This window comes from Artemia sp. Qi Xiang Cuo, chromosome 2 (assembly GCF_049724085.1).
Source record: "Artemia sp. Qi Xiang Cuo chromosome 2, ASM4972408v1, whole genome shotgun sequence".
Taxonomy (NCBI): domain Eukaryota; kingdom Metazoa; phylum Arthropoda; class Branchiopoda; order Anostraca; family Artemiidae; genus Artemia; species Artemia sp. Qi Xiang Cuo.
In genome coordinates, this window is record NC_142795.1 from 97,145,461 (window position 1) to 97,168,601 (window position 23,141).

Sequence of the window (23,141 nt, forward strand, 5' to 3'; positions counted from 1 at the left end):
CGGGTCAAAAAGAGAGATACTGATTTAATTCATTTAAAAATGATCCTGGTACTCCTGCAAATGTTATAAATCGTATTTGTTTTAATTCTTTCGACAGACGCAGACTTACTACCGACGAAACTCCTCATCTTTTCCAAGAAAAGGGATTAAATCCCATATTAATTACATGACAAATAATAATAAAATATTCTTAACGTTACATAATACTACTTTAGTTAAGGACACGCTTGCGCAGTAGATAAATCATTCTAAACAACACATGAGAACAATGATTTTTCAGTATCGTCTCTCCGCTCCTGCAAGAGTGATCTCAGAATAAGCCTGAGAAGAGCTTACGTGAATTAAGTGTAAAGGCTCTTATTAGAAAAAGTGGTTTTTGGCTAATTTGCTATTAATAATGGATCAGGCAAAGCTGAATGTAAAAGTTAACCCGCGAGAAAAAGCAGGAATTCTTTCAAGGATGTTTTTCGTGTATGTATTAGTTTTTCTTTAAAAAACTTCGATGTGAGGGGCTTTTGGAAAGTTAGTTTGGTGAATGGGAATCTAAAAAGATCCAAATCCTCTGGGAAGGTATCTAGAAGTAACCTATCTCAGTGGCGGTTCCAAGCCTGCGCAGGGGGGGGGGGGGTAAAGTTCTACCAAATCATATTATTGAGTTAGGACAAAAGTGAATACACCATTCGATGCCTTTTTTTTATACTGATTACGAATATAATAATCATTTGTATCGGAAATGAATTTCACCCCCCCCCTATATATGCCAATTCCGGGTTAGGTTAGGTTGGGTTAGGTTAGGTATATATAGGGGGGGGGGGGCTGAAATTCATTTGCGTAATCAGCATAAAAAAAGGCATCGAATGGTGTATTCACTTTCTTTCTAAATCAATAATATGATTTGGTAGAACTTTAACGGGGGGGGGGTGGTTGGCAGCTACCCTCCGTATTTTCTGACATTAAATTCCTAAAAAGTTGCCCCCACCCCCCTAATGTAGAAATATATACCCTTAATCGGCAAATATCGGGGGGGGGGGGCTAATATTCATTTCCAATAGAAATGATTATTATATTTGTAATCAGCATAAAAAAAGGCATTGAATGGTGTATTCACTTTACTCCTAACTCAATAATATGATTTGGTATATATTTACCAAATTTTATTTCTGATGTAAATGGGAGGTAAGTTTAAACTTTACCCCCATCCCCCCTAATGTAGAAACATATACCCTGAATTGGATATACAGGAGGGGGGGTGGTTAAAATTCATTTCCGATAGAAATGATTATTATATTCGTAATCAGCATAAAAAAAGGGCATCGAATGGTATATTCGCTTTAGTTGTTACTCAATAATATGATTTGGTAAATATTTACCAAATTCCTTTTATTTTATATTTGTACACTACTATTAAGGTACTACCTTTGGTAAATTTTTCGTTGTTCATATTATTGACTTATGAATAAAGTAAACATGCCACTCGATGCCTTTTTATGCTCTTTCCAAATATAATAATCATTTTTGTCGGAAATGAACTTTACCCCCACCCCTATATATATACCAATTCAGGGTATATATTTGCACATAGGGGGGGGGGGGGAGGAAAGTTTAAACTTACCTCCCATTTACACCGGAAATAAAATTTGCCCCCCCCGAATATGCAAATATATACCCGCAATTGGGATCTATAGGGGTGGGGCAAAATTCATTTCCAACAAAAATGATTATTATATTTGGAAAGAGTATAGAAAAAGACACCGAATGGTATGTTCAATTTATTCATAAGTCAGTAATATTAATAACAAAAAATTTACCGTCTTGTGATTTTAAGAGGAGGCTCATTTGATTGGAAATGCATACTTCTAGTTCCATTTTAAGAGTAAAGCGTGATGGAGAGAAATTAGCCCCTCTCTCCCCGATATCCTCTTTTGCACAAATACATTCGATCGAAATTGTGAGACAGCCATTGTGTAGCCAATAGTCCAAGAGAATATAACAATGTCTTCAGCAATCAAATAGGCCTATAAGAAATATTTAGGCGGACGTTGAACTAAATCAAAACAAATTATGAGCATGTGAACTTTCAAAAAGGTGTCAAAGCAATATCTCAAGAATAATTTATTTTATTAAGTTAGATCTTTAAGAGTAAGTTGTGGGGATTTTGAACTAGCCAGAAGGCACTATGTACATACTTTTAGTACTACCAATACAGTCACTGTAACTAATGAAGCGTAGGGTATCAAAGTGAAGCTTCTAGGAAGTGTTTAGGGGGCGTTTCAATTAAACGAAAAAACTGTATACATGCAGGTTTACAAAAAGACCTATAAGCAATATCATAGGCAGCACCACTCTATAATAGCTAGAAATATGATTGAAACATTTAAAGAAGCTAATTTGATTCAAAATTGAAAGTTCTACGGTCCTTTCTAAGAGTAAAAAGAGAATGGAGGGCAATCAGCCCGTCTCTCAAGCCAATTTATGTCCCAAACACATCTAGTCAAAATTTTGAGACATCTATTTTGTTCAGCATAGTAGAACGGTCCAGCAACTATGTCTTTAGGGATATTGGGCATGTCAAACCAACACAATTATGCCACACTATGGATTCTTATGGAAAAAAACCTGAAAAGATATAAAATAAAAATTTTTTATCATAAAAATGACTTTGTCAATAAAAAACGAACAGAAATTGACCTAAAAAAAACTTTTTCCACAAAATAGGCTTTTCAAAGAAAAGTAAAGAGCTCCATTAAGCCAAAAATGGACAGAAATGAAGTCAAGTAATCATCCAAGCGTAAAACTACCACAAATCACTACTATAAATAAATAAATGAAACTCAAATTGAACAGAAATTAGAACAAATAGCGGAGTCAAACTCGAAACGAGCAAAAATTAGCATTAGTAGGACTGATAACCCCCATGGGTTCTCAAGAGCAGAACATAATTTGCGTTTTACTGAAAACAAAATATGTCTAAATGTTTTCACTGTTTTTTTTCTACTTAAATAAGTAAAAAAAAGTCTTTTATTCACTTTTTTTAACCATTTTTTATTTTAAGGAATAAATATCAATATAGGTAAATTAAACTGACAATCCACGGTCTTTTTTTCAGTAAAGCCTAAGTTATGTTCTTGTCTTGAAAAGGCATGGGGTTTGTCAGCCCGATTAATGTTAATTTTTGCTCTTTTTGCGTTGACTCGGCTATTTATTATAATTTCTGTTCACATTGAGTTTAATTTAGTTGTTGATAGGGGTGTATCGTAGTTTGACGCTTGGAAGAATATTTGACTTTATTTCTGCCCATTTTTGGCTTAATAGAGCTCTTTACTTTTCTTTGAAAGATTATTCTGTGGAAAGTTTCTTATAATTATAAAAATATATATAAAGGCCCCCCCCTTATGGGCGCCCCCCCTTTGTGGGTGCCCATGATTGCAGTATATAAAAGAGTGCGTTTAACATAGGAGTACGTATTTATTTTACTAATAATTACAAAATAAACGGTACTGGTACATAATATCCAACCAAACGTGTATTGCAATCCAATAATGGGTTCGAAAGCGTGATTTCTTATAGCGTTTACAATATTTAAGCTGTTGTTTTTGGTTGTTTAGGGGGGGGATACCTGGGTTAGGTTAGGTTAGGTTTGTTTAGGTTAAGTATTTAATATATGCTATGCTTTACCCCCCCCCCCTCACCCGAATGTGCAATTATATAGCTCAAATTTGTTTCTAAATTTTTATATATTCATTCTATTTTATTTTGTTTCATTAGCATTAACCCAACTTGACTTCTTTCGTGTGTTGGATATAATGCACCGGTACCAAATAAACTATAGGCCTATATACACACAACCGCCCGGGAAAGGCTCGAAAAGCCTGATCATGGACGATAATACCAAAATCTAAGAAAACAAAAAAAAAATTAACTACCCTCTCCTAATAAATGTTTCTAAAACTTTACTTTAAATGACCCATGTGTTCTGCCTCTCGAATGCCAGCTGGAATATTCGAAATAGCCGGAGTTAAATACCTAATTCCAAAACCTGCACGTGTGGTGTCTCGGTACTCAACAACAAATTATCGACCTCCCTAATCACAAACCTGTGGAGCGAACGATTTACCTGAAAAAAATCGGTACTGTTCTATTAGCTGTAAGACACGCGATAATGCGAAGAAGATCAGATACGATAAAACTAGCCAGACAGGTTCTTTCGACAAAGAATTCATGCCGAGCATTGTAAACAGTGGTTTATCTCTCCGTTAACAATATTTAAACTTCAGTTTTTTGGGGTCTAGGGGGAAAAAGGTACCTAGATTAGGTTAGGCTATGTATTTAATATTTGCTTTGGTTTACCCCCCCCCCCCCCCAAATGTGCAAAAATATAGCCGAAAGTTGTTTCTAAACTATTCTATTTCCATCATTTATTGTTTTATTTCATTAGCATTAACCAAACCACTTTTCGCGTGTCTCACAGCTAATAGAAGAGTACCAAAAATTAGTAAAAACTGTTGGGCATAATCATTTCAACATCGATAAGCAAAAGCAGCAGCTTGATAATCACGAATCTGAATAATGTTAAACACTCGTAATTTCCTAAAACCCGACGCGGTATCGTTCACATTTTCTACATAATTACCAAGAAGACGTACTGTTTTATTTTGAAGAATCTATACTCTTTTAAAATTTGCATAATACTAGACCAAGGAACACAAATATAAGAAATATAAGGCACAACAATAGTATGGTATAGTAATAGAAGAACTGATAATGGTAAAACATGCTTTAATCGAGGTAAAATTCCCAGACCTCTAGCAACTTTATCTGCAACAAGATCACTATTGGGCCTCCAAGATAAATTACAATCAAGCTGGAAGCCGAAATAACGCACTTACCACGAAAAGCCCTACCATTAAAAATACCTCTCCATCAACACTTGGCTGCTTACCAACTCTTCTAAATATCATAAAATTAGTTTTTTTTAACATTCACTGACAAAAGGCTCACACTTGTAAATACAAAGACTTTAAAACCCTGTTTACTTTCAACAAAAAATCATCAATGGATCGATTAGACCCAGTTAAAGCAGTATCATCCGCAGAAGTTGTAAAAAAACACTCAGGTAAGTAGAAACGCATTGAATTAATAAACACAAGGTATAGAAGTGGTCCCAAGACAGACCCCTTGGGTACACCACACTTCACTTGAAAAGAAGAGGAAAAACATCATTTAATACAACTTGAAGAGATCTGCCACTAAAAAAAAAAACTATCAAACCACTTCAGAAAGTTACCACGAACTCCAAGGGATTGTAGACGTCTGAGTAGAATTTTAAAATCCACTGTATCAAGCGCTTTTCCAAAATCAATAAAAATAGTTAAAGGAATTTCACCACGTTCAATGCATTTACAGTATCACAGAGGGAATGCACGGCGTCCGACGTCGAGTGACATTTCCTGAAGCCGAACTGGGCTTCCCATAGGGCCCCGGTTTTCGTAAGGTAATCATGAAGCCTTTTATGCACAATTTTTTCAAATAATTTTGAAAACAGGGGTAGGATTGATATGGGTCGATAATTTTCAATATCTAGGTTAGAACCACCTTTTTGAACGGGGATGACTTTTTCCCTTTTAAGTGCATCAGGGAATACGCCGGTTTAGAGGGAAAGATTGATTATGTGTACGAGGTATGGTAGTAAATAACACAAGTCTTAAAATTAATGCCATCTTTCCCTGGTGAATTAGATTTGATTGCTTTTACAACCTTCAGAATTTTGTCTGCAGTATAAAGTTGAAATTCAATTTCACTTCCATTTCCTCTATCATTCACAAATTCATAGCCCAGGAAACCATCATTAGATTTCATCAGCCCTTCCGCCTAGTCCCCGAAGCCGCGCCACGCCGAAATGACGGCGGCGAATGTGTGATTCAGTATCGGCGGCGGCGCGCCGCCACGCGCCCCAAAATATTTTTGGCGGCGCGCCGCCCATTTTAGACCGACGATGTGCCACGGCGCGCCGATTTTTCTGATTAAAAATAATAATAAAAATTCCACTTATTCCACTTCACCAAGCACGTTCAACCTCGATTTTAGTAAGGATTTTTAAATGGTTGGCTAAAAACATACAAGAACAATATGACAAAACAGGAATTTGTTGGGCCGTGCGGAAAGTGTTTATGTTCACCGTCGATCAGACCAAGTAAAATTCTCATTTTTAGCCACTGGACCCAGGGAAACCTATGTTGTGTTTATTTTTAACATCGCATTGTTCCTATAAAATCCCGTGTTTAGTCATTTCCTTCTTGTTAATGATTTGCGCTAATGTGTGTATAACTTTCAAAGTTTGAAGTTCAAACATCTCCTGTTCATCAAATACATACGAAAAGGAAGTGAAAAAACAAAACAAACAAAACAAATAACAACATCGAAAAAACACTGTATACAAATCAGATACCATGGCTTAACAACACCAGTAGTAATGTATCTATATATTTGAGATATACATGAAAATATACATTGAAATTGCTGTTGATTTGAACGGTACATGAAAACATACATTGGAATTGCGCAGGAAAAACCCATGGCTGTGTCATTAAACTTACACGTGAACATTCTAAAAGTTGGCAAGGTTTTTGTTTTGATAAGAAAGACGTGCAAATTGCCAAAAAAATTAAGTTTTGAGATTACGTTCCTTGGCACCTTTTCATGTTTTTAATCAGATGGGTTTTGAAAGCACAGTGTGTACATGTGTGTAGGCTTTGTTATTTAAAAAATTGGACGCTACAATCAGAATTCTTTGATTGACATTTGCAAAAAAGGGTTTAGCATTTGCAAATTTGATCCTATTAAGGTGGAAAAAAAAAGAGTTTAGCATTTGCGAATACTCCAGAGCCGACTTGCTAGCGAAAAACCCGTGTGATTGACTTGAAATCAAAATTTTTAACAAGAAATGGCTGAAAAGTATTTTTGGGGAGATGGGATGATTGTGTACTGTATAATACACAAGTGATGTTTGGACAGTGTTGTCAATTTATTTAATAGTTTAACGTTATACTATACGAAGAAGTAAAACGAATTTTTTATTGTTAAATAAGTAGTTCTTGTATCTAGACTAGTGATAGTGCTGTACTGTGGTACGAATTGCTTGTGAAAAACCCAAATGAATTAGTTGAAAATAAAGGTTTAACAAGAAATGTTTGAAAAGTATTTTTTTTGGGAGGGGGGGGGTGGGGGCGATGACAGAGTGGATGTCTGAGACTAGTTATAGTGCTGTACTGTGTTACGAATTGCTTGTGAAAAACCCGGATGAATGAGTTGAAAATAAAATTTTAACAAGAAATGTCCGTAAAGTATTTTTTTGGGGGCTGGGGCGATGACAGAGTGGATGTCTTAGACTAGTGATAGTGCTGTACTCTGGTACGAATTGCTTGTGAAAATCCCCATTGAATTAATTGAAAATAAAGTTTTAACAAGAAATGTCTGAAAAGTAATTTTTGGGGGGTGGGGGCGATGCCAGAGTGGATGTCTCAGACTAGTTATAGTGCTGTATTCTGGCATGAATTGCTGTCGAAAACCCGTATGAATTAGTTGAAAATAAAGTTTTAACAAGAAATGTCTGAAAAGTATTTTTTGGGGGGATGGAACGATGTCAGATGGGATGTCTTAGACTACTGATAGTGTTGTACTCTGGAATTAATTTCTTTAGAAAAACCCAAATGAATTAGTTGAAAATAAAGTTTTAACAAGAAATGTCTGAAAAGTATTTTTTTTTGGGGGTTGGGGGCAATGACAGAGTGGATGTCTTAGACTAGTTATAGTGCTGTACTCTGGCATGAATTTCTTTTCAAAACCCGGATGAATTAGTTGAAAATAAAGTTTTAACAAGAAATGTCTGAAAAGTATTTTTTTGGGGGATGGAGCGATGACAGATTGGATGTCTCAGACTAGTGATAGTGATGTAATCTGGCATGAATTGCTTTAGAAAAACCCAAAAGAATTAGTTGAAAATAAAGTTTTAACAAGAAATGTATGAAAAGTATTTTTTGGGGGGGTGGGGGCGAATACAGAGTGGATGTCTTAGACTAGTTATAGTGCTGTACTCTGGCATGAATTGCTTTCGAAAACCCGGATGAATTAGTTGAAAATAAAGTTTTAACAAGAAATGTCTGAAAAGTATTTTTTGGGGGTGGGGGCGATGACAGATTGGATGTCTAAGACTAGTGATAGAGCTGTACTGTGGTATGAAATGCTTGTGGAAAACCCAAATCAATTAGTTGAAAATAAAGTTTTAACTAGAAATGTCTGAAAAGTGTTTTTTTGGGGGATGGAATGACGTCAGAGTGGATATCTCAGACTAGTTATAGTGCTGTACTCTGGCACGAATTGCTCTTGAAAACCCGGATGAATTGGTTGAAAATAAAGTTTTAACAAGAAATGTCTGAAAAGTATTTTTTGGGGGAGGGAGCGATGACAGATTGGATTTCTTAGTCTAGTTAGTTTTATGTTATTTGGTACTAATCGATTTTGAAAAACCACACTTAATTAGTTTAAAATAAATTTTTTAAAAGAATTGTCTGAACAGTATTTTTTTGGGGGGGGGGGGGACATGACAGAGGGGATGTCTTAGACTAGTTATAGTGCTGTACTCTGGCATGAATAGCTTTCGAAAACCCGGATGAATTAGTTGAAAATAGTTTTAACAAGAAATTTCTGAAAAGTATTTTTTTGGGGGGTGGGGACGATGACAGAGTGGATGTCTTAGACTAGTTATAGTGCTGTACTCTGACATGAATTGCTTTCGAAAACCCGGATGAATTAGTTGAAAATAAAGTTTTAACAAGAAATGTCTGAAAAGTATTTTTTTGGGGGGGATGGGGCGATGACAGATTGGATGTTTCAGACTAGTGATAGTGCTGTACTGTGGTACGAATTGCTTGTGAAAAACCCAAATGAATTAGTTGAAAATAAAGTTTTAACAAGAAATGTCTGAAAAGTATTTTTTGGAGGGATGGAGCGATGACAGATTGGATGTCTCAGAATAGTGATAGTGCTGTACTGTGGTACGAATTGCTTGTGAAAAACCCAAATGAATTAGTTGAAAATAAAGTTTTAACAAGAAATGTCTTAAAAGTATTTTTTTTGGGGGATGGGGCGATGACAGAGTGGATGTCTTAGACTAGTAAGTGATAGTGCTGTACTGTGGTACGAACGAATTGCTTTTGAAAACCCAAATGAATTAGTTGAAAATAAAGTTTTAACAAGAAATGTCTGAAAAGTATTTTTTGGGGGTGGGGGCGATGACAGAGTGGATGTCTTAGACTAGTTATAGTGCTGTACTCTGGCATGAATTGCTTTCGAAAACGCGGATGAATTAGTTGAAAATAAAGTTTTAACAAGAAATGTCTGAAAGTATTTTTTGGGGGGGGGGGCGATGACAGAGTGGATGTCTTAGACTAGTTATAGTACTGTACTGTGGTACGAATTGCTTGTGAAAAACCCGGATGAATTAGTTGAAAATAAATTTTTAACAAGAAATGTCTGAATTTTTTTTTTGGGGGGGGGGTGGGGGAGATGAAAGAGTGGATGTCTTAGAATAGTTATATTGCTGTACTCTGGCATGAATTGCTTTCGAAAACCCGGATGAATTAGTTGAAAATAAATTTTTAACAAGAAATGTCTGAAAAGTATTTTTTTGGGGGGAATCTGAGCTAATTAGGGTTTTTGACCGTAAACTCTAGTTTTTTGCAAGAAAATTATGGAAAATACAATTCTCTGGTTCAAATGTGAAACTTAAGTCCTTTTTAGGATCGAAAAAATAAACTATATCTGTAAAATCTGAGCTAATAAGGGTTTTTTGACTGTAAACTCTAGTTTGTTGTAAGAAAATTATGGAAAATACAATTCTCTGGTTCAAATGTGAAACTTCAGTCCTTTTTAGGATCGAAAAATAAAACTATTTCTGTAAAATCTGAACTAATAATTCAATATTTTTTTCATAAAAACAAACTATTTTTTTAAAACTTCGTAATTTTTCAACTTTATTTTTTTTTTGTATGTATCTTAAAATGTCAAAATATGCTTACGGTTCTAACAATTGTGCTCTATGATTGGTCAGAGACATGATGTGGCTTTCCCACTGGTATTCTATGACCGGTTATCGACACTACCTAGTCTATTGCATGTATTAAATCAGTATTTTTTACGCAGTGGAACGATAAACACATAAGTCATATCTTTAAAAAAAAAGTGAAGATGGAACATTTTAATAGAGTATGTTCACATAACAAGGTTATTGTAGCATTGAATGCCGACAAGGAGAATGTATTTAAACTATGAAACAAGTACAAGTGGTAGCACTATTCGAAATGTATGCATGCATTGTCATGACAGTAAGGAATTAAATTTCTTTGGAATACCGAAAAAATTCAACTCTTATGATGGTGATTATGCGAGATTGAGATCTCCAGAGATGATTGCACTCAAAGTGAATGCTAACATAAAAATAAGTTTTGATGATAGAGGACAGCTCCTTGCTACTGTTGCAGGTATCACATTACCTACGGTTACATCCAATCATCAGCATTCGGGTATTAGCATTCAACGGAAGGCTAATAAAAGAAAGGCATACTCTGCTACTAATGTCGTAAACCATATCTTGTTTACGTGCCGAAAGTGTTACCTGTGTAAAAATAATGTGTTAATAGACAGTGAAATTGCCAAAAAAATAAAAATGGCATTGTCAGAAAATATCACTACGGAATATAAAGATGAAACGATGAAAAACAAAGCATCAGCAAACGTTACTGGCATTGATCAAACAGTCAATGAATCAAATAATACCAAAGACGAAAAGCATATTGAGCCTGTTCATGAGACACCAGTAAAATTTGCGTATGATTCAAAATGGAATAATGATTATTCTACTGATTACGAACTAATAGAAGACAATAACTACAATATCAAGAGAGAACATGGTGAACTATTTTATGTAACAGATTCAAAATGTCCAAAGTTAATCATTGATATTAATAATGTGTCATAATATATTTTTGTATTAATATTCTACATAGCATTATTTCATTAAAAATATTACATTGCTATGTGTTCATTATTTTTTAGAGTAAGCTAGCATATCAAGCGTTTAGAATGTCTATTAAAACATCTGAGATGTAAGAAAGGGAATTTGCGTACATCTATTGTCGGACACTATTTCCGTAAAATCTGAGCTATTAAAGGGTTTTTGACCGTAAACTCTAGTTTTTTGTAAGAAAATTATGGAAAATACAATTATCTGGTTCAAATGTGAAACTTAAGTCTATTTTTGGATCGAAAAATAAATCTATCTCCGTAAAATCTGAGCTACTAAGGGTTTTTGACCGTAAACTCTAGTTTCTTGTAAGAAAATTATGGAAATATAATTATCTAGTTCAAATTTGAAACTTCAGTCCAGTTTTGGATACTCATAATGATGATGATGACTGATGATTCTAATTCAATATTTTTTTCATAAAACAAGCTATTTTTTTAACTTTTAAATTATTCAACTTTATTTATTTTTTAATCTTTTTTTGTACGTATCTTAAAATGACAAAATATCTTTCTTGAATTCACCTCTTGGATACACAATACAGAAATTATAAAAAAAATTGTAATTTCCAGACTTCATTTGCATGCAATAGATACCGAGAGTTCTATGACTCCTCCCCGCAATGAATTCAGATGGTTTTAGGAGTCATCCCCCTAGCCATAACACCATTCAACCTTGAGCGAAGGTATAAAAGTTTGATGATGTATTTCTCTTCTTAAAAACTACATTAATAGCTACCAAGATGATAGGACTGTATGACACAGAATTTATCGGTTTTAAAAAATCATCTTAGTTGTGTTATATTTCAATGTGCATTTTTATTATTGTCAATGGAACTCGAAGAAATTTACTGTTATCATTGGTTAGTGAACTATAACATGTTTGAGCATGATAAAAGCTTGTTGAGTACTATATTACATCATATAAACAGATTTGGATTGTACGATAGGGTGATTACACCACTTAATAATAGTGGTCAGGAACTGAGAAATGTCCAGGAGGAAGTCAGTGAAATTTGCAGCTTTTCGGGGTTGAAGCACTCTATGTAAAGGGTAATGTACCTACAGATAAAGTTTTAATTCAAAAGTGTGACCCTAGGATTCCACTTTTCAATCTAGAAGAATTTAAGTGTCCTAAATTTGAAGGGATTTATCACCATCCTGAAGACGAGGTCAGGTTCTTCGCGCACTGGATACCTAAGGACATACCTGATCGTGATAAATGCATAAGACATGGTAAAAACTATTCTATATCATGGGACCATTGTTTCTGGATGTTTAAGAGTGAACGTGTGTATGACTATGTATCATAATATAATTTTGTATTAATATTCTACATAGCATTATTTCATTAAAAATATATTATGCATTACATTGTTATGTGTTCATTATTTTTAGAGTAAGCTAGCATATCAAAAGTTTAGAATGTCTATTAAAACATCGGAGATGTGAGAAAAGGAATTTGCATACATCTATTGTCAGACACATGGGGTAACATTGACAAAATCAAGGTATCAGAATGAATAAATTCTTTATCAACATCCGTTATTGGATATGTCATTGTCATTATGAAAAAATTGCAAGTAAGTAGGAAGTAGGTAAGTAAGTAAGTAACAAACTCTTTCTTGAATTCATCTCTTGGATACACAATAAAGAAATTTTATTATAGGAAATTATGAAAAAAAATTGAAGAAACTCTCTATTAGCATTCATTATCGATTGAACTTGTTTCCTAGACAGACAATACAGCAATTTCACAAAATCTAAGTATAAGAGTGATTAAGTTCTATATCAACATGCTTTTCTCGCATACATAGGAAAAAGTTGACTATTTGATTTTGATGTTGGATAAAAATCCAATCCATTCTTATAGAAACTGCAATAGTTTCACGGAAAACATCTTCTGATTTAATACATGCAATAAACTGGCTAGTCTCGATAACCGGACAATTCCTTTTTTTTCTATTTTTTTATCACAAACAATTTTCAATGTCTCCAAGGCAGAGCAATTTCATCATAAATTCCACTATTTAATACCCCCCTCCGACGTGGGGCCGGGCAGTTTAAGTTAAGAGGTGAAATCAAGATCAGAGGAATTTTTGAGATTTTTCATTGGTTAGAGATGCAACAATGGTACATTTTTTTAATAGAACGAAAAAGAACGACTATTGAATGCCTCGCTGTTTAAGTTAGGAGGTGAAATCAAGACCAGAGTAATTTTTTAGATTTTTCATTGGTCTCCGACGCGCCGGAGACAATTCCCGTGGTTTTTTTACTTTGTAGGAAAAATGGAAGAAAATACCACTCTGATGTGGTTTAAAAAAATTGTGTAAGGAGGAGGGAGCTAAAAGCCTCCTATTTTGGGCTTAGATCATAAACAATCGATTGGCTATCTTGGAATTTCCATTCTCTTGGTTTTGTTACTTAGTGGCAAAAATAGCAGAAAATACCACTCTGGGTTAGTTTTTTAAAAGATGTGTATTGAGAAAAAAAAAATTAGACGGGGTTACGTGCGCGCACGTAACCCCGTCTAATTTTTTTTTTCATAATTTCCTGAATTAAATTTCTGTATTGTGTATCCAAGAGGTGAATAATCCCGAAATAAGAGGCTGTTAGCTCCCTCCCTCAATACACATCTTTTGAAAAACTACACCAGAGTGGTATTTTCTACTATTTTTGCCACTAAGTAACAAAACCAAGAGAATGGAAATTCCAAGATAGCCAATCGATTTTCTATGGTCTAAGCCCGAAATGAGGGGCTTTTAGCTCCCTCATCCATACACAATTTTTAAAAACTACATCAGAGTGGTATTTTCTGCCATTTTTCCCACTAAGTAACAAAACCAAGGGAATTGTCTCCGGCGCACCGGAGACCAATGAAAAATCTCAAAATTCCTCTGGTCTTGATTTCACCTCCTAACTTAAACAGCGAGGCATTCAATAGTCGCTCTTTTTCATTCTATCAAAAAAAATGTACCATTGTTGCATCTCTAACCAATGAAATATCTCAAAAAGTTCTCTAATCTCGATTTCACCTGTTAATTTAAAATGCCCGGCCGCGCGCCGGAGGGGGGCATTAAATAGTGGAATTTATGAAGAATTTGCTTTGCCTTGGACACATTGAAAATTGTTTGTGATAAAAAAGAGAAAAAAAAGGAATTGTCCGGTTATCGAGACTAGCCAGTTTATTACATGTATTAAATCAGAAGATGTTTTCCGTGAAACTATGCAGTTTCTATAAGAATGGATTGGATTTTTATCCAACATCAAAATTAAATAGTAAACTTTTTCCTATCTATGCGAGAAAAGCATGTTGATATAGAATTTAATCACTCTTATACTTAGATTTTGTGAAATTGCTGTATTGTCTGTCTAGGAAACAACTTCAATCGATAATGGATGCTAATAGAGTTTCTTCAATTTTTTTTTTCATAATTTCCTATAATAAAATTTCTGTATTGTGTATCCAAGAGATGAATTCAAGAAAGAGTTTGTTACTTACTTACTTGCAATTTTTTCATAATGACAATGACATATCCAATAACGGATGTTGATAAAGAATTTATTCATTCTGATACCTTGATTTTGTCAATGTTACCCCATGTGTCTGACAATAGATGTATGCAAATTCCTTTTCTCACATCTCCGATGTTTTAATAGACATTCTAAACTTTTGATATGCTAGCTTACTCTAAAAATAATGAACACATAACAATGTAATGCATAATATATTTTTAATGAAATAATGCTATGTAGAATATTAATACAAAATTATATTATGATACATAGTCATACACAAGTTCACTCTTAAACATCCAGAAACAATGGTCCCATGATTTAGAATAGTTTTTACCATGTCTTATGCATTTATCACGATCTGGTATGTCCTTAGGTATCCAGTGTGCGAAGAATCTAACCTCGTCTTCAGGATGGTGATAAACCCCTTCAAATTTAGGACTCTTAAATTCTTCTAGATTAAAAATTGGAATCCTAGTGTAACACTTTTGAATTCAAAATTTATCTGTAGGTACCTTACCCTTTACATAGAGTGCTTCAACCTCGAAAAAGCTGCAAATTTCATTGACTTCCTCCTGAACATTTCTCAGTTCATGACCACTTTTATTAAGTGGTGTAATCACTCTATCGTAGAATCCCAGTCTGTTTATACGGCGTAATGTAGTACTCCATAAGCTTTTATCGTACTCAAACTTACTATAGTTCACTATCCAATGATAACAGCCAATTTCTTCGAGTTCCATAGACAATAATAAAAATGCACATTCAAATATAGCACCACAAGATGATTTTTTCAAACCGATAAATTCTGTGTCATACAGTCCTATCATCTTGGTAGCTATTAATGTAGTTGTTAAGAAGAGAAATACATCATCAAACTTTTATACCTTCGCTCAAGGTTGAATGGAGTTATGGTTAGGGGGATGACTCCTAAAACCATCTGAATTCATTTTGGGGAGGAGTAATAGAACTCTCGGTATCTATTGCATACAAATGAAGTCGAGAAATTATAATTTTTTTTTTTTAATTTCTGTATTGTGTATCCAAGAGGTGAATTCAAGAAAAATATTTTGCCATTTTAAGATACGTACAAAAAAAGATTAAAAAATAAATAAAGTTGAATAATTTCAAAGTTTAAAAAAAAATAGTTTGTTTTATGAAAAAAAAATATTGAATTAGAATCATCAGTCATCATCATCATTATGAGTATCCAAAACTGGACTTAAGTTTATAATTTGAACTAGAGAATTGTATTTCCATAATTTTCTGACAAGAAACTAGAGTCTACGGTCAAAAACCCTTATTAGCTTAGATTTTACAGAAATAGTTTTATTTTCGATCCAAAAATAGACTTAAGTTTCACATTTGAACCAGAGAATTGTATTTTCCATAATTTTCTTACAAAAAACTAGAGTTTACTGTCAAAAACCCTTTAATAGCTCAGATTTTACGTAAATAGTGTGTCCGACAATAGATGTACGCAAATTCCCTTTCTTACCTCTCAGATGTTTGTATAGACATTCTAAACGCTTGATATGCTAGCTTACTCTAAAAAATAATGAACACATAGCAATGTAATATTTTTAATGAAATAATGCTATGTAGAATATTAATACAAAAATATATTATGATACATTATTAATATCAATGATTAACTTGGGACATTTTGAATCTGTTCCATAAAATAGTTCACCATGTTCTCTCTTGATATTGTAGTTATTGTCTTCTATTAGTTCGTAATCAGTAGAATAATCATTATTCCATTTTGAATCATACACAATTTTTACTGGTGTCTCATGAAAAGGCTCAATATGCTTTTCGTCTTTGGTATTATTTGATTCATTGACTGTTTGATCAATGCCAGTAATGTTTGCTGGTGCTTTGTTTTTCATCGTTTCATCTTTATATTCCGTAGTGATATTTTCTGACAATGCCATTTTTATTTTTCTGGCAATTTCACTGTCTATTAACACATTATTTTTACACAGGTAACAGTTTCGGCACGTAAACAAGATATGGTTTACGACATTAGTAGCAGAGTATGCCTTTCTTTTATTAGCCTTCCGCTGAATGATAATACCTAAATGCTGATGATTGGATGTAACCGTAGGTAATGTGTTACCTGCAACAGTAGCAAGGAATTGCCCTCTATCATCAAGAATTATTTTTATCTTAGCACTCTCTTTGAGTGCAATCATCTCTGGAGATCTCAATCTCGCATAACCACCATCATAAGAGTTGAATTTTTTGGTTATTCCAAAGAAATTTAATTCCTTACTGTCATGACAATGCATGCATATATTTCCAATAGTGTTACCACTTGTACTTGTTTCATAGTTTATATACTTCTCCTTGTTGGCATCCAAAACTACAATAAACTTGTTATATGAACAGATTATTAAAATGTTCCATGTTTACTGTTTTTTTTAAAGATAAGACTTATTCGTTTATTTTTAAATTACTTAAAAAATAATTATTTAATGAATGAAGTATGGTAGCTAGTGCCAATAAACGATCATAGAATGTCAGTGGGAAAGCTAAATCGTGTCTCTGACCAGTCATAGAGCACAATTGTTAGAACTGTAAGCATATTTTGACATTTTAAGATACATACAAAAAGAAAAAATAAATAAAGTTGAAAAATTTCGAAGTTTTAAAAAAATAGTTTGTTTTTATGAAAAAAAAATATTGAATTATTAATTCCGATTTTACAGAAATAGTTTTATTTTTTGATCCTAAAAAGGACTTAAGTTTCATATTTGAACCAGAGAATTTTATTTTCCATAATTTCCTTACAACAAACTAGAGCTTACAGTCAAAAACCCTTATTAGCTCAGATTTTACAGAAATAGTTTTATTTTTCGATCCAAAAATGGACTTAAGTTTCACCTATTCAACCAGAGAATTGTATTTTCCATAATTTTCTTGCAAAAACTATAGTTTACGGTCAAAAACCCTTATTAGCTCAGATTTTACGGAAATAGTTTATTTTTTCGATCCAAAAATGGACTTAAGTTTCACATTTGAACCAGAGAATTGTATTCTCCATAATTTTCATGCAAAAAACTAGAGTTTACGGTCAAAAACCCTTATTAGCTCAGATTTTACAGAAATAGTTTATTTTTTCGATCCTAAAAAGGACATAAGTTTCACATTTGAACCAGAGAATTGTATATTCCATAATTTTCTTGCAAAAAACTAGAGTTTACGGTCAAAAACCCTAATTAGCTCAGATTCCCCCCCAAAAAAATACGTTTCAGACATTTCTTGTTAAAATTTTATTTTCAACTAATTCATCCGGGTTTTCGAAAGCAATTCATGCCAGAGTACAGCACTATAACCAGTCTAAGACATCCACTCTGTCACCGCCCCCCCCCCAAAAAAATACTTTTCAGATATTTCTTGTTAAAACTTTATTTTCAACTAATTCATCCGGGTCTTTCACAAGCAATTCGTACCACAGTACAGCACTATAACTAGTCTAAGACATCCACTCTGTCATCGCCCCCACCCCACCCCCCCCAAAAAAAAACTTCTCAGACATTTCTTGTTAAAACTTTATTTTCAACTGATTCATCCGGGTTTTCGAAAGCAATTCATGCCAGAGTACAGCACTATAACTAGTCTAAGACATCCATTCTGTCATCGCCCCCACCCCCTAAAAAAAATACTTTTCAGACATTTCTTGTTAAAACTTTATTTTCAACTAATTCATTTGGGTTTTCGAACGCAATTGGTACCACAGTACAACACAATCACTAGTCTAAGACATCCACTCTGTCATCACCTCATCCCCCCAAAAAAATACTTTTCAGACATTTCTTGTTAAAACTGTATTTTCAACTAATTTATTTGGGTTTTTCACAAGCAATTCGTACCACAGTACAGCACTATCACTAGTCTGAGACATCCAATCTGTTATCGCTCCATCCCCCAAAAAAATACTTTTCAGAAATTTCTTGTTAAAACTTTATTTTCAACTAATTCATTTGGGTTTTTCTCAAGAAATTCGTACCACAGTACAGCACTATCACTAGTCTTAGACATCCACTCTGTCTTCGCTCCATCCCCCCCCCCCAGAAAATACTTTTCAGACATTTCTTGTTAAAACTTTATTTTCAACTAATTCATCCGGGTTTTCGAAAGCAATTCATGTCAGAGTACAGCACTATAACTATTCTAAGACATCTACTCTGTCATCGCCCCCACCCCCCAAAGAAATACTTTTCAGACATTTCTTGTTAAAACTTTATTTTCAATTAATTCATCCGGGTTTTCGAAAGCAATTCATGCCAGAGTACAGCACTATAACTAGTCTAAGACATCCACTCTGTCATCGCCCCCACCCCCCAAAAAAATACTTTCAGACATTTCTTGTTAAAACTTTATTTCAAATAATTAATTTGGGTTTTTCACAAGCAATTCGTACCACAGTACAGCACTATCACTATTCTAAGACATCCACTCTGTCATCGCCCCATCCCCCCAAAAAAATACTTTTCAGACATTTCTTGTTAAAACTTTATTTTCAACTAATTCATCCGGGTTTTCGAAAGCAATTCATGCCAAAGTACAGCACTATAACTAGTCTGAGACATCCAATCTGTCATCGCTCCATCCCCCAAAAAAATACTTTTCAGACATTTCTTGTTAAAACTTTATTTTCAACTAATTCATTTGTTTTTTTTCACAAGCAATTCGTACCACAGTACAGCACTATCACTAGTCTGGGATATCCAATCTGCCGTCACTCCATCCCCCAAAAAATACTATTCAGACATTTCTTGTTAAAACTGTATTTTCAACTAATTCATTTGGGTTTTTCTCAAGCAATTCGTACCACAGTACAGCACTATCACTAGTCTGAGACATCCACTTTGTCATCGCCCCCACCCCCCAAAAAATACTTTTCAGACATTTCTTGTTAAAACTTTATTTTAAACTAATTCATTCGGGTTTTCTAAAGCAATTCATGCCAGAGTAAAACACTATAACTAGTCTAAGACATCCCCTCTGGCCTGGGCGCCCCCCCCCCAAAAAAAAACTTGTCAGACATTTCTTGGTCAAAATTTATTTTCAAATAATTCATTTGGGTTTTTCGAAAGCAATTCATGCCAGAGTACAGCACTATCAGTAGTCTGAGACATCCAATCTGTCATCGCTCCATCCCCCAAAATAATACTTTTCAGACATTTCTTGTTAAAACTTTATTTTCAACTAAGTCATACGGGTGTTCGAAAGCAATTCATGCCAGAGTACATCGCAATAACTAGTCTAAGACATCCACTCTGTCATCGCCCCCACCCCCCCAAAAAATACGTTGCGGACCTGTGCTGTTCAAACTTTATTTTCAACTAATTCTTTTGGGTTTTTCGAAAGCAATTCATGCCAGAGTACAGCACTATAACTAGTCTAAGACATCCACTCTGTCATCGCCCCCCCCCCCCAAAAAAAAAAACTTTTCAGACATTTCTTGTTAAAACTTTATTTTCAACTAATTCATCCGGGTTTTCGAAAGCAATTCATGCCAGAGTACAGCACTATAACTAGTCTAAGACATCCACTCTGTCATGGCCCCCACCCCCCAAAAAATACTTTTCAGACATTTCTTGTTAAAACTTTATTTTCAACTAATTCATTTGGGTTTTCTAAATCAATTTGTACCACAGGACAACACTATCACTAGTCAAAGACATCCACTCTGTCATCGCTCCACCCCCCAAAAAAATACTTTTCAGACATTTCTTGTTAAAACTTTATTTTCAACTAATTAATTTGGGTTTTTCACAAGCAATTCGTACCACAGTACAGCACTATCACTAGTCTAAGACATCCAATCTGTCATCGTTCCATCCCCAAAAAAAATACTTTTCAGAAATTTCTTGTTAAAACTTTATTTTCAACTAATTCATCCGGGTTTTCGAAAGCAATTCATGCCAGAGTACAGCACTATAACTAGTCTAAGACATTCACTCTGTCATCGCCCCCACCCCCCAAAAAAAATTTTTTCAGACATTTCTTGTTAAAACTTTATTTTCAACTAATTCATTTGGGTTTTTCTAAAGCAATTCATGCCAGAGTACAGCACTATCACTAGTCTAAGACATCCACTCTGTCATCGCCCCCACCCCCCCCAAAAAATCCTTTTCAGACATTTCGTGTTCAAACTTTATTTTCAACTAATTCATCCGGGTTTTCGAAAGCAATTCATGCCAGAGTACAGCACTATAACTAGTCCAAGACATCCACTCTGTCATCGCCCCCACCCCCCAAAAAAAAACTTTTCAGACATTTCTTGTTAAATCTTTATTTTCAACTAATTCATTTGGGTTTTCGAAAGCAATTCGTACCACAGGACAGCACTATCACTAGTCTAAGACATCCACTCTGTCATCGCTCCATCCCCCAAAAAAATACTTTTCAGACATTTCTTGTTAAAACTTTATTTTCAACTAATTCATTTGGGTTTTTCACAAGCAATTCGTGCCACAGTACAGCACTATCACTAGTCTTAGACATCCAATCTGTCATCGCTCCATCCCCCCAAAAAATACTTTTCAGACATTTCTTGTTAAAACTTTATTTTCAACTAATTCATTTGGGTTTTTCTCAAGCAATTCGTACCACAGTACAGCACTATCACTAGTCTGAGACATCCAATCTGTCATCGCTCCATCCCCCCCCCCCCAAAAAAAAATACTTCAGACATTTCCTGTTGAAACTTTATTTTCAACTAATTCATCCGGGTTTTCGACAGCAATTCATGTCAGTGTACAGCACTATAACTAGTCTAAGACATCCACTCTGTCATCGCCCCCCCCCCCCAAAAAAATACTTTTCAGACATTTCTTGTTAAAACTTTATTTTCAATTAATTCATCCGGGTTTTCGAAAGCAATTCATGCCAGATTACAGCACTATAACTAGTCTAAGACATCCACTCTGTCATCGCCCCCACCCCCCAAAAAATACTTTTCAGACATTTCTTGTTAAAACTTAATTTTCAACTAATTCATTTGGGTTTTTCACAAGCAATTCGTACCACAGTACAGCACTATCACTAGTCTAAGACATCCAATCTGTCATCGCTCCATCCCCCCAAAATATACTTTTCAGACATTTCTTGTTAAAACTTTATTTTCAACTAATTCATTTGGGTTTTTTCGCAAGCAATTCGAACCACAGTACAGCCCTATCACTAGTCTTAGACATCCAATTTGTCATCACTCCCTCCCCCCAAAAAGTACCTCTCAGACATTTATTGTTAAAACTTTATTTTCAACTAATTCATTTGGGTTTTTCACAAGCAATTCGTACCATAGCACAGCACTATCACTAGTCTGAGACATCGACTCTGTCATCGCCCCCACCCCCCAAAAAATACTTTTCAGACATTTCTTGTTAAAACTTTATTTTCAATTAATTCATCCGGGTTTTCGAAAGCAATTCATGCCAGAGTACAGCGCTATAACTAGTCTAAGACATCCACCCTGTCATCGCCCCCCCCCCCAAAAAAAAATACTTTTCAGACATTTCTTGTTAAAACTTTATTTTCAACTAATTCTTTTGGGTTTTTCGAAAGCAATTCATGCCAGAGTACAGCACTATCACTAGTCTAAGACATCCACTCTGTCATCGTTCCATCCCCCCAAAAAATACTTTTCAGACATTTCTTGTTAAAACTTTATTTTCAACTAATCCTTCCGGGTTTTCAAAAGCACTTTATGCCGGAACACAGCGCTATAACTAGTCTAAGGCATCCACTCTGGCATCGTCCCCACCCCCAAAAAAATACTTTTCAGACATTTCTTGTTAAAACTTTATTTTCAACTAATTCATTTGGGTTTTTCACAAGCAATTGGTACCACAGTACAACACAATCACTAGTCTAAGACATCCACTCTGTCATCACCCCATCCCCCAAAAAAATACTTTTCAGACATTTCTTGTTAAAACTTTATTTTCAACTAATTCATTTGGGTTTTTCACAAGCAATTCGTACCACAGTACACCACTATCACTAGTCTAGATACATGAACTACTTATTTAACAATAAAAAAATTGTTTTACTTCTTCGTATAGTATAACGTTAAACTATTTTGTATTGACAACACTATCCAAACATTACTTGTTACTTATATAGTGCCCAGTCATGCCATATCCCTAAAAACACTTTAAAACCACTGCCTGTTAAAAATTTTTATTTCATGTTAATCACACGAGTTTTTTGCTAGCAAGTCGGCCCTGGAGTATTCGTAAGTGCTAAACTCTTTTTTTCCACCTAAATAGGATCAAATTTGCAAATGCTAAACCCTTTTTGCAAATGTCAATCAAAGAATTCCGATTGTAGCGTCCAATTTTTTAAATAACAAAGCCTGCACACATGTACACACTGTGCTTTCAAAACCCATCTGATTGAAAACATGAAAAGGTGCCAAGGAACTTAATCTCCTCAAAACTTAATTTTTTGGCAATTTGCACGTCTTTCTTATCAATAACAAAAACCTTTGCCAACTTTTAAAATATTCACGTGTAAGTTTAATGACACAG

At 34.4% G+C, this 23,141-nt stretch overlaps 1 protein-coding gene across 1 annotated transcript in view; it reads left to right on the plus strand.

Annotated features, from left to right (window-relative positions):
• The first annotated feature begins 307 nt into the window (after positions 1–307).
• Positions 308–23,141, plus strand: part of LOC148955868 (ATP-binding cassette sub-family C member 4-like) — a 31,387-nt gene continuing 8,553 nt past the window's right edge. Inside the window, exon 1 of the mRNA XM_089108393.1 lies at positions 308–471. Coding sequence (XP_088964519.1) covers positions 398–471 — 74 coding nt within the window. The 5' untranslated portion in view covers positions 308–397. The remainder of the gene's footprint in view (positions 472–23,141) is intronic.